Source organism: Pygocentrus nattereri, chromosome 23, assembly GCF_015220715.1.
Source record: "Pygocentrus nattereri isolate fPygNat1 chromosome 23, fPygNat1.pri, whole genome shotgun sequence".
Classification (NCBI taxonomy): domain Eukaryota; kingdom Metazoa; phylum Chordata; class Actinopteri; order Characiformes; family Serrasalmidae; genus Pygocentrus; species Pygocentrus nattereri.
Window position 1 is genome coordinate 23,360,827 of NC_051233.1, and position 12,922 is coordinate 23,373,748.

Genomic DNA, 12,922 nt, shown 5'->3' on the forward strand with positions numbered 1-12,922 from the left:
GGCTGCAAAACACCTGAAGTACGCAGAGAGCAAATAATTAAAACTAATAGACTAAATTAATTGTGATTGCAAAGAGTTTGTGAAGGGGGTAACAATTTTCATTACACGGTCTAAGATTCTGTAAAGTAGAGACTGCTGTTTTTTACTATATCAGTAGCATTTATTTGTAAAAGAAGTGGTGGAGTTTAGTTGGAAATGTGCTGCTCTTTTAGAATGCAATCAAGGGTAAATCAAATATTTGTAGAAATGTTAAAGTGTCTATGTACACGCGAGGCCCTACTGAAAATACTGCGGCTTATACTGATTACTGATGATATCACCTGATGTAACATTGTTTTTATATTTTAGATTACATTTACATTTACATTTACACTCCAATAGTTTTAAACACTGTTTCACTGACTGGTTTGTCAGTTATAAAAAATATAACTTGTGTTGCACTGGAGGTGAAGTGACCCTGAATTTTTGTGTTTTTGTTTCTGTCTATTATATCTTATTTTTCTTTAGTTGAAAAATAGTTACTTGATTAAAAAAATATTTGTGTGACAACATGTTTTTCTCACACTCATGTTAAAAGTTAGGTTTGCATACATTTAATACATCTTTGTTATTTTTAACCATGATGGTTTACCGCTGTTATACAGTTATTCAGAGGGTCCACAACCAGGTTTGGCCCAACTTTGGGAGATAATGAATTTAATTCACGGTGATGCTATGACCAAAATACCACTGGCACATTGCCAGGGATATTTCTGCTGATACCAATAAAACCATAAACTGTCAATATTGGCCAAATGATCAGGCTCTGATACATGAAACTACTTAAACCACATCACAATCGAATCAGGCTCCAGTTGCCTTTCAATAATTGGCTTCTAGCTGTGCTACACAACTTTTGTGTGTAGATTTACACAGTCCACTCTGGGCACTGTTGAACAACTGCTAAATATTAGCCACAGTTGTGTGCAAATGTTTGGGCGCCTCTTGTAACATTACGTTTTGGTGATGTTCTAACTGGAAAAAGGTCACATCTTCTGCAGAAATCACACATTTTGGAACATTTAAATCAAAAAAACAGATTACTTACTGAATATACAAAAGGTAATAGCACATTAAATATGTTTTTTCCCCCAATATGATTCATATTTATGCAAATGAATAGAATTTGTGCTCCAAAATGGGCAGACAATACCCTATTAATGTTTTTCTTGACTTCATATTTTGTTGACTTAAAAAGTCAACAAAACATATGATTTCACCAGGTGTGTTCAATCTTTTGCCTACTACTGTAAATAGACAACAGACATGACCTAATATAACTTCTGTACTTGGTTTGACACAGCTGTGGCAGTGACACCACTGACTCTTGTATTATACTGACAATGCAACAATACTGTTAGTATTGCTTCTATATTAAAAAATTATTACAATGGACTTAAACGATTAAAACTGTAATGATTTATTGGCATTTTACATGATAATATGTACTTTTAAATTCTCCCCTCTTGGTTTCTCACAGTACACTCTTACAAATGAAGGTCCTAAAACAGTCTCTTTGGAATTATTCCTTTGAAGAACCACTTTAATACCCTAAGGAAGATCATAGAGTGAATCATACTTTAAAGAATCTTTTTAGTAATTGAGATGTGGTAGTGTGAAGAACAAAAGAGCTTCTCCTAGAACCATACATCCAAACCAAGAACCGTTTAGGAAACTTCATTTCTGTTTGTTAGAAACAGAGCCTATTGGATACACCTATTTATAAGCAATTTTAGTCGCACAATATTTTTGTACGTGTTACATTTTTATAGACTTCCTATCTTTTTAAAGAATTCCAGTATTTTGTAATCTATTATCCTGAAATCTCTGAATGGCTATATATGGTGTGCTATTGTTCAATTAATGTCATTTTTACTGTTTTTTAACTCCATGCTCTATTAATTGTCAAAATAAAGAATGCCAATATAATCAACAGTGGCAACCTTAATAATTACATACTGTAATTGTATCTGTGTATTTTTGTATGTATATGCATACTTCATTCCTTTTTTCATCTCAAGCCCTAGGCATTACATTTAGAGGGTTTCATTATACTTGAATTTTTATTCCTTCAGTGATTGCACAAAGTGCTGTTTCTAATGGAAAAGGAGAACCCATCCTCCTCTGGGCTGCACTGGATAGTGGAGTTATTGTGCAAATACAAATAGTACAAGTCTATGATGTAGATTATAAAGAAGCACTTGGATCATATGGTTGAAAGATTCAAGCATAGAACATAAAACAGGCTTAATTCTTCTAGATGAATGCCTTCATAGCCCAGAGCTTCTGTTCTTTGATATATTGCCTCTGCCTATTACTCTTGATCAGGCAGTAAATCTGCAATCATGGTAAAAAGCTTCTGAATTTCAGGCATCAACACGTTCTGTTGAGAACTTGGCTTATTTTGATCCATTCAAGAGTTACGACTGCAATTTGTCTGCAATTTGTCTGAGGTAATCTGCTGTGTGTGAGAGTAAAAAAGTATGTGTGTACATGTTTGTAAAATACTTCAGTCCTTATTAGAGGCCCTGCACCAAACCCAGTGGTGCCGCTCTTGCACTAGAGAGATGAACTTTACCATAGTGAGGCTAACAGCTGATCAGAGGAGGGTAGATGCTGTTCTCTGCAGGTATGGCAGTTCACAAACATATACTGATAATAAAAAGTATTAGTCTATTACAGATGTGTAAAATGCCATTTTATCTCAGCATGACATTTGTGTTTAGTAACAAAGCAAATCTCCATAAAACCATGTGTGTGACAATTAATCTCTGTTAGTACATGTGTGCAGGTTCAGGTCGGGGGTGACAGTATGGCTGGAGTAACAGCTGCAGTAACAGGTCAGACTGTGGCTTCAACTGAATGTCCACATAGCCCCCTAAATCCTCATTCTTTTCTGACAATTCCATCCTACCCACAGTGTCTGGCGACACATGCTGCCACTGGCCCAAATCCAGAGTTAAAAATGCCTCACTAAAATATACATGTAGAGTGAAAGAGTGAGGGAGAGAGAAAGAGAGAGAGAAGGTCTTGCTTATAAAATATGATTCCCTCCAACTCATGCTAAAAGATTCATTGGAATAAAAGAAACACAAACTCATGCATCTCTCTCTCCCTCTCTCTGGAGATTGTGTGCACTCTCTGCACTTCCAGCATCGCTGAGATGTCTTACAAAAGCAGAAGCGTACTTCTGGTAAGTCTGCAAAGACTGCACTCTACTGACTGACCAATCACAGAAATATAATCCAAATGTGCAAACTGATCAGTTAAAGAGAAACATTATCACAGAAGGATCTCTTTAAAAAGCACAAAAAAGAACTGGCACATCCCCCAAGACACAAACTGCATCCCAGATATTCACTGGTTTTTCAATTTCCATTAATAATATAGTGATTCAAAGCCTCACATAGCTTTAGCATAAGGTTCGGACACAATCCGGTTCACTGAGAAAGAAAGAATATGAAAGGTCACTGGCTGATGGATTCAATTTCAGTTTCAGTTTCTAGTTAAAGCCAAATCATTTTCCTCTGTTTTCTTTACTTTTGGAGTCATTTCTCTTGCAAAGGGAGTCCAGCCACACAGACAGACAGGCAGACACATACAAACTCACACACACACACACATATACACACATATTTTGCTTTTATACAAGGGGTTATACACTTAAATAAGTGACAATGACCATGTTTTTGTTAGTACAACCACCATAGAACATCAGAATTAATGTAAGCAAGGAGAAGTGTGGAAATTGTTAAAACACTGACACACATAAAAGTAATGCTTTCTTTAGTAATTATTAGAATAATAACTTATTGTAATATTTAATGTATTTATTCATGTATTTTTGGAATATAACTGGTTAATTATATATATATATATATATAATTCTGAGCAGATATATGTAAACCAAACACAGACACTCAGACAGGCACTCACACAAGTAAATCACTAGCTAGGAGGGAGAGATTGCTCGTTTGTTGTGAATAACTGTGAAAAGTTGCCATTACACCATTAGATGGATTTGCTAAGATGTGGTATCATTTCCAACACATAATGCCCCCATTGTTCTCACACAGCCATTATCCTTCAGCTCAGTCGCTTCAAGTGATCTGCATCAGCGCAAACAAACAATTGCTCCTGCGCCCTCCATACTTACAGCTGGCTATATTATGGCTACAAAGCACCCTCCATTTGTTTCAATGACACCCAATGTGAATGAAACTAAAGAGTAGTATCACATTGTAGCACAAGTATCATTACGCATTGTATTCAGCAGAAAAGGTAAAATATCGGACTACAGTATTTGCACCCGATTTGGCTGTAGTGTGGCATCCACCCTTGCTCCAATTCAGTGACACACACATTTTTTCAGCCTGATCTGAAAAGACATTGATTCAGACAATGATATGGACAATTGGGCTGGATATCAGGTTGATATGTGGGAGACTCCCTAAGGATTGAGTCAGAGTGGAGAGTTGGCAGTAAGCCAGGGCAAGTGCATCTACAAAAGTGTCTGGTGAGAGTTCATGTAGGTTACAGTCTACACATGTTGGTTTAAAGGATTACTACAGTGAATAATCTGCTACCCCCTTACTTCTCATGTAGTTGATAAACCAAGAAGTTTGCTTTTTCAGTTCTGCTATGTATAAAAATGGACAAAATTCAGGTTTTAAAAGATCTAACACTACTGTGATATACTTTTGTCATATATACTGGAGATAACAGTCATGCAGTGTAAGAAGCCACGGACGCAAATAATGCAGTTTACACTTATTTAGTCATGCAGGCAAGATTTAGTCAGTGATTGTGGCATATAACTTTCTGTTACTTGCTTGCTGCACTAGCCTTACAGCTTGAGGGCAAAACTAACCTTCAAACGCCAAGGATGTCTTCACTGGCCAACTACATTTGAGCTACGGGGAAACTGTGAAAAAGCAGATAACTTCAAAAAGTCTTTAATTTTTAAGAGTGGGAGGATCTATATCTGCTGAGGCTTCACAGAAAGGAAAAAGCATGGGTGGAATCGGTTTTGGGTAAGCAAAAAAAAAAAAAAACCTGCAGGCTGAATTATTTAAGACCCATCTACAATTTCTCTTTTGGCTTGGAGCGTCAAAACAGCAGGAAACACAGAGACTGAAACTTCGGAGGCTAATTAATTTCCAAACTTCACCCCAACGATGCAAAAAAAAAACTTTGAGAGCAAAAAGAGATTATTCAGCAAACATGGCAAAATGAGTCTTTGAAAGCTTCTTATCTATGGAAGCATAATGTGCTTGTTTGGATGGTTTTCTCTTGATGACAGGCTTTCTGTTTGGTGCCACATACAGAAGAGCTTGTGTATGGCTTGTACCAGAGCTAAGATTGATTTCAAGCGTCTCTTTTACCCTTGAAACACTGGATGCTTCTGGGCCTGCAAAGAGAATACCAATGAACTTCCATGCTCTCCTACCATCAACGCCCTTGTGGAAATAGCTGGGCCAGCTGTGAGTGCTCCCTTTATTATAATAGTTTTATAGCAATATCATTACTTTCTAATTAGAGCAGGGAAATATATCAGGAGGCGGCACCGATTCCCTGCTGTTAACATGATCTACAGTTGCACTGTAATGACCATGGGCTGAGAAAAGACTAGACAGGTATTTAAATTGAAATTCCTACCGATATAGAGTGTAGGCACTTTTCAAGGCCTTTATTAATATCAAGCACTTTCATTGTCCATTTAAAACTGACAGTTTCCCTTATATTCGCATGACATTTAAACACTGTGCTTTTTAAGGCATTGACAGGGGCTAGTTGGCATTCGTCAATGGCATAAAAGCCAGAGATGTACTCGTGGCTGTTTATGGGGCCGGCTGAATGAAGACTGTCGCCTCAATAAGCCCCGTTCTCACCCGTGAAGCGGTGACCCGCTTTAAGGGGCTATAATTGCCTTTTTACAGTGGCCGCTAAATCTGAGAGTACCCTCGCAGCCTCAGCTTGACGTGCTGGCATCATCCATCTCCTAGCAACCGCCGTCCACAACGGCCTGTTCTGTCTTTATTTCTTAATTTTGGCTTTGTTGGAATCTGTGTGTTGTGCTTTTAGACAGAGGCTGTGTTTGTGAACTTAATGCCTTTGAGATCTGAATTCTACAAATACATGCGTATTTGTGAATTTCACCAGAAACACTATGAACTCCAGTGAGTAAAACAAATGCAGCTGCCTATTTGAAAATGTTCAGTTATGCTCAAAGTTCCATTTGCCAAAAACTTGTTTACTAGTTTATGATGCTGTGGCTACACTAGAAAGCAGTTTTCATTTGCCTAAATCTTCCAACTTTGATTTGATGAAGGCAAAATGAAACAGTGTTTGCTTCTCAGACAAACTAAGCGAGACCCAGCTTCAAATTTGCCACATAATAACAAATCAAATATCAGCCCCAATAACACTTTACTGTAGAGTAGTGTTCATAAAGCTACATGACACCTAAATAAGCTCGTCATGACAACTGTTTTTTCATGCAAAACGAGAGTGTGTTATATCAACTGACTTTGTGGTTTAGTGTACATCACAGTGACATTATTCTGTGATGCAGCTTAAATCTTATGAAGGTAAAATGAAACCACAAACAACTCTCACTTTTGTTCAACAAGCTGGACTTGGCAAGCTATGTCATATATGTCAGCATTATGTCACTGTGGCAACAAAGACTGTCATTTCTCACAAGAAAAAACATTCTGTCAAAAACCATCATCTGATATTATGTCACCTTGACATCAAAGCTGGCAAATGTAAACTTTATGACAAACAGCACCTATTGTGTGTAGCCTTGCACACTGACCTACAGAAAGGAATTATAGCCCTCTACAGCCCACAAGGAGAACAATGTGGTTCAACTCTTGGTGCTGGCTTCAGTTAGTTAGCATTGCAGTGTAACTGAGAGGGTATTGGTTTGAAATAAGAACAAGAAAAAAACTTCACTGGTGCATCAACAATGTTTCAGTGTTAATAATCACTCCTGTATATGTCATGGGTTACTGACCAATAATGGACCAACTACCTCATATGCTAGAACTCATACTAGAAGACAACTCAACTTATCTACCTAACGAACAATGACCAAATAATCAGTTTAATATGAGTATGTTGACTCAACTCACTACTATTTCCTAAAAGAAGTCAGTTCTAATGTCACATTGGATACAGATAAAAGCGTAAAGAACCACCACTGTATTTAAAGTTTTAGCCTGCATGGTAAATGGAGAACAAATCATGCAGAAAGTCTATTCTAAAAAAGTTTATCCTTCAAAGCACACATCTGCTGTTATACTAATGCTGTTATTGCCGAAAACTCACTAAAATCTGTCCTGGGAACACAGCCAACATTGAAAGACGACCACTGGGAAACTGTTAGCAAAGACTTTTTTGCTTAATGCTAAGTGACCCAGCCTAGCTCCCATCATCACCAATATCGACATTCCTCGTGAAGTATTCCTACAAGACATATTATACAACTAGCTGATTCCAAAGCGTAGGTGAAGTTGTGCTAACCTGCAGCCATTTGCATGTAGCCAGCCAGTGTGCAGATCCTCCTCTCACAGGCACCGCTGGGCAGGAAGATGGTGATGATGGCCAGCAGGGAGCTGACCGCCAACAGCGCACAACCTCCAGAGCAGAGCACTGCACTTGTCTGAAAGCAGAACACAACACCACTCAATATACTACATGATACTACATGCAACAATAAAGTTCATTTCATGTGCTCAGTTTAATAGATGCTAGCAGGTGGAAGCAACTTTTATCCATTTTTTTAGATAACAGTGTCAGAAACAACAAAAGCAAGCCTGCTTGAGATTACAATTCATTGCAGTGATTTAGACACTCAGTTTGCACAGAACAGGTCTCTAATACTTGTTAGCTGCATTCGCTTCACAGCTCTAGTGCAGAATGTCTGATGGCAAACACTGCAGCTGATCTGTTACATTTGGTGCAAGGTGTAAGTTGCATTAATATGATTTTAATATGTCTTAATTCACACCTTGTTTGCTGCAACATAAACAGATGATTGAAATCTAACAACTGTGGAATATGATTGTGCTAATTCAATTCAATCACAGGCAGCTCAAATAATTGCAGACAGACAATCATATATAACTGTGACAGGCATAATGGCACATATGTAATTAGGGTATGCATAGTGGAGTATTCTAGTCTCTACCCCAGTGCTGTACATAATAGCAACACTATTACATCAGTTGCCACTGAGGTTAGCCTAGCTCCACTGAGGTCAGTCCAGTTCAGTGCATGTTGGCTGAAATGGGCTTTGTCAAGATCATTTTCTCCAAGACTTTTGTTTAAAGTTTGTTTTCTCTGCAGATGCTTTGGTTGTTCCACAGGAAAAAAAAGTCAAATCAATCTATCACTGTACGTGCTTCCTGAGGGCAATAAACCATGTGAAAGAAATTGCATAGATCTGCCAAATCCACCAGTAAAATCTATTCTTTAACAATCGAGATAAGAACAATCAGGATAAAAACAGCGCCACAAAACACAGGCAATCGCTTTGAAATAGGTGACATGAGCACAGCAGGGACAGTCTAAAGCAGTGTGATTTTCCCCAGCTGATGTTTGCTATAGCCATTTTTTGCTAACAGCAGGGGATTGGAGTGATGTTGACTGTCTTTGTTAGGCTGAAGCTCATTGCAAAACAGAACAGCAGTCGGGTATGTTACTGTTAGGCAACCAACAGCTCATCTGAGACATCCATCCATCTCTGATCAATACCGACAGTGGACAGAGGAAGACACAATCACACACACATTCACACACATACTAACAGTAGGGAACCCTCAGGGCCTTCTAGGCCTTCAGAGAAGGTCTAATGATCTATATGAAATAAAATAAATACATGTCTATTTTTCTTTTGCTCATTTTTATGTAATATAATTATATGTAATGTAAAAATATATTTTTATTTCAATGTGAGGTATTGGTTGAAAACAAATGAGTTAAACACTTGAAATGCCCAGTGGAAAACGATTCAATCAAGATTATTTTCTCTGTGGTATCTAGTTAGCCTCTCCTTGGATCACCACCTTATCGTGGTGGAGGGGTTTGCGTGCTTGAATGATCTTAGGAGCTATGTTGTCTGGAGCAAAAGCTCCTGGTAGGGTCTCCCATGGCAAACTGGTCCTAGGTGACAGGTCAGACAAAGTGTGATCCATAATAACCCCTATGAAGACACAAAAACAGGACTTGTGTACCCTGCCCGGAACAGGGTTACCGGGGCCCCACCCTGGAGCCAGGCCTGGGGGAGGGGCTCGCCAGCGAGCGTCTGGTGGCCGGGCATTTACTCATGGTGCCCGGCCGGGCCCAGCCCGAAGGAGTTACATGAGTCCCCCCTCCCATCGACCCACCACCAATGGGAGGGGCAGTAGTAGGGGTTCGGTGCGTTGTGGATCGGGCAGTGTCCGAAGGCGTGGGCCTTGGCGTTCTGATCCTCGGTTGCTGAAACTGGCTTTTGGAACTTGGAACGTTACCTCACTGGCGGGGAAGGAGCCTGAGTTGGTGCGCGAGGTTGAGAGATACCGGCTAGATATAGTCGGGCTCACCTCAACACACAGCTTGGGCTCTGGGTCCAATCTCCTTGAGAGGGGCTGGACTTTATTCTTTTCTGGAGTTGCCCATGGTGAGAGGCGGCGGGCAGGTGTGGGCTTTCTCATAGCCCCTCGACTCGGTGCATGTATGTTGGGGTTTTCTCCGGTGGACGAGAGGGTAGCTTCCCTACGCCTTCGGGTTGGGGAACGGGTCCTGACTGTTGTCTGTGCTTATGCACCGAACAGCAGTTCAGAGTACCCAGCCTTCTTAGAGTCCTTGGGAAGGGTGCTTGAAAGTGCTCCTCCTGGAGACTCTATTGTCCTACTGGGGGACTTCAACGCTCACGTGGGCAATGACAGTGAGACCTGGAGGGGTGTGATTGGGAGGAATGGCCTCTCTGATCTGAACCCGAGTGGTGTTCAGTTTTTGGACTTCTGCGCAAACCACAGTTTGTCCATCACGAACACCATGTTTGAACACAAGGATGTCCATAAGTGCACATGGCACCAGGACACCCTAGGCCGCAGTTCAATGATTGACTTTGTAGTCGTGTCATGGGACTTGCGGCCATGTGTTTTGGACACTCGGGTAAAGAGAGGAGCTGAGCTGTCAACTGATCACCACCTGGTGGTGAGTTGGATCAGGTGGTGGGGGAAGATGCCGGTCAGACCAGGCAAACCCAAACGCATAGTGAGGGTTTGCTGGGAATGTCTGGCAGAAGAACCTGTCAGATTGATCTTCAACTCACACCTCCGTCAGAACTTTGACCAGATATCGGGGGAGGTGGGGGACATTGACTCAGAATGGGCCATGTTCCGTTCCTCCATTGCTGAAGCGGCTGACTGTAGCTGTGGCCGTAAGGTAGTTGGTGCCTGTCGGGGCGGTAATCCTCGAACCCGGTGGTGGACACCCCAGGTGAGAGATGCCGTCAAGCTGAAGAAGGAGTCCTACCGGGCATGGTTGGCCTGTGGGACACCAGAGGCAGCTGGCAGGTATCGACAGGCCAAGCGATCTGCGGCTTCAGTTGTTGCCAAGGCAAAAACCCGTGTATGGGAGGAGTTTGGTGAGGCCTTGGAAACTGACTTTAAGTCGGCTCCGAAAAGATTCTGGCAAACCGTCAGGCGACTCAGAAGGGGAAAGCAGTGTGCCACTAGCACTGTATATAGTGGAGATGGTGTGCTGCTGACTTCGACTGAAGACGTCATTGGGCGGTGGAAGGAATACTTTGAGGACCTTCTCAATCCCACCGACATGTTCTCCAGTGAGGAGGCTGAGTCTGGGGACATGGGAATAGACATAGTCCATTACTGAGGCCGAAGTCGCTAAGGTAGTTAAGAAGCTCCTTGGTGGCAAGGCTCCAGGGGTGGATGAGATCCGCCCTGAGTTCCTCAAGGCTCTGGATGTTGTGGGGCTGTCTTGGCTGACACGCCTTTTCAACATTGCGTGGACATCGGGGGCAGTGCCACTGGATTGGCAGACTGGGGTGGTGGTGCCTCTTTTTAAAAAAGGGGACCGGAGGGTGTGTTCCAACTACAGGGGAATCACACTCCTCAGCCTCCCTGGCAAGGTCTATGCAGGGGTACTGGAGAAGAGAGTCCGGCTTATAGTCGAACCTCGGATCCAGGAGGAACAGTGTGGGTTCCGCCCTGGTCGTGGAACACTGGACCAACTCTTCACCCTCTCCAGGATTCTGGAGGGTTCATGGGAGTTTGCCCAACCAGTCCACATGTGCTTTGTGGATCTGGAGAAGGCATTCGACTGTGTTCCCCGGGGTATTCTGTGGGAGGTGCTTCGGGAGTACGGGGTACATGGCTCTTTGCTACGAGCCATTCAGGCCCTGTACAAACGAAGCAGGAGTTTGGTTCGCATAGCCGGCAGTAAGTCAGACTCGTTCCCAGTGAGAGTTGGACTCCGTCAGGGCTGCCCTTTGTCACCGATTCTATTCATAATTTTTATGGATAGAATTTCTAGGCGCAGTCAAGGGATGGAGGGTGTCCGGTTTGTTGACCTCAGGGTCACATCACTGCTGTTTGCAGATGATGTGGTCCTATTGGGGACATCAGGCCGCGAACTTCAGCTTTCGCTGGATCGGTTTGCAGCCGAGTGTGAAGCGGCTGGGATGAGAATCAGTACCTCTAAATCCGAGACCATGGTTCTCAGGCGGAAAAGGGTGGAGAGCCCTCTCTGGGTCGGGGATAGGCTCTTGCCTCAAGTGGAGGAGTTCAAGTATCTCGGGGTCTTGTTCACGAGTGATGGTACAAGGGAGCGGGAGATTGACAGGCGGATTGGTGCTGGGTCAGCAGTGATGCGGGCTCTTTACCGGTCTGTTGTGGTAAAGAAAGGCAAGGCTCTCGATTTACCGGTCGATCTACGTTCCCACCCTCACCTATGGTCATGAGCTTTGGGTAATGACCGAAAGAATAAGATCGCGAATACAAGCGGCCGAAATGAGTTTCCTCCGCAGGGTGTCTGGACTCTCCCTTAGAGATAGGGTGAGAAGTTCAGTCATCCGGGAAGGACTCGGAGTAGAGCCGCTGCTTCTTCACGTCGAGAGGAGCCAGCTGAGGTGGTTCGGGCATCTGGTTAGGATGCCTCCTGGACGCCTCCCTCGGGAGGTGTCACAGGCGAGTCCACCTGGGAGGAGACCCCGGGGAAGACCCAGGACACGCTGGCGCGACTATATCGCCCAGCTGGCCTGGGAGCGCCTCGGAATCCCCCTTGGAGAGCTGGTGGAAGTGGCTGGGGAAAGGGAGGTCTGGGCTTCATTGCTTAGGATGCTGCCCCCGCGACCCGAACCCCGGACAAGCGGAAGATAATGGATGGATGGATGGATGGATGGATGGGTATCTAGTTAGATATAGCCAAGTTACCGCACCTGCTGGTTAGGAGTTCAGAAGTTGAACTAATGTCAGATTAATCACCAATACAGAGAATGAACCAAACTCATTTTGATTTACAATAGGTGGGCCCAATATTGTGAGAAAAAAAAAGTTGCTCTAGACCTTCTGGAAGTCCTAAATACATTACTGACTGCAAATAAGAGTAATAATCTGACAAATGCGTTTCAGGCAGATGTTAAAAATGAAAAACAGCAGCAGCTCTATGTCAGGGCTCTTTACAGAAAGAGTCACTGTAAAACTGTTTCATACAAGGTGAAATGTGTTAATGCCTGATCAAGCATCAAATGAACAGGTTTTGTCTAAATATTAAGGATGCATTGATACCACTTTTTCTGTTCAGATAATGATACCCATACCAGCCAATACAGAGTAGCAATACTAACTCTTTCTAACCCAACTAGTTGGTA

The 12,922-nt window shown here is 42.4% G+C and overlaps 1 protein-coding gene across 1 annotated transcript in view; it reads right to left on the reverse strand.

Annotated features, from left to right (window-relative positions):
- The window catches only part of LOC108427286 (transmembrane protein 211), a 184,268-nt gene that overhangs the window by 120,887 nt on the left and 50,459 nt on the right, over positions 1 to 12,922 (reverse strand). Inside the window, exon 2 of the mRNA XM_017697325.2 lies at positions 7,570 to 7,708. Within this exon, the coding sequence (XP_017552814.1) occupies positions 7,570 to 7,708 (139 nt within the window). The remainder of the gene's footprint in view (positions 1 to 7,569; positions 7,709 to 12,922) is intronic.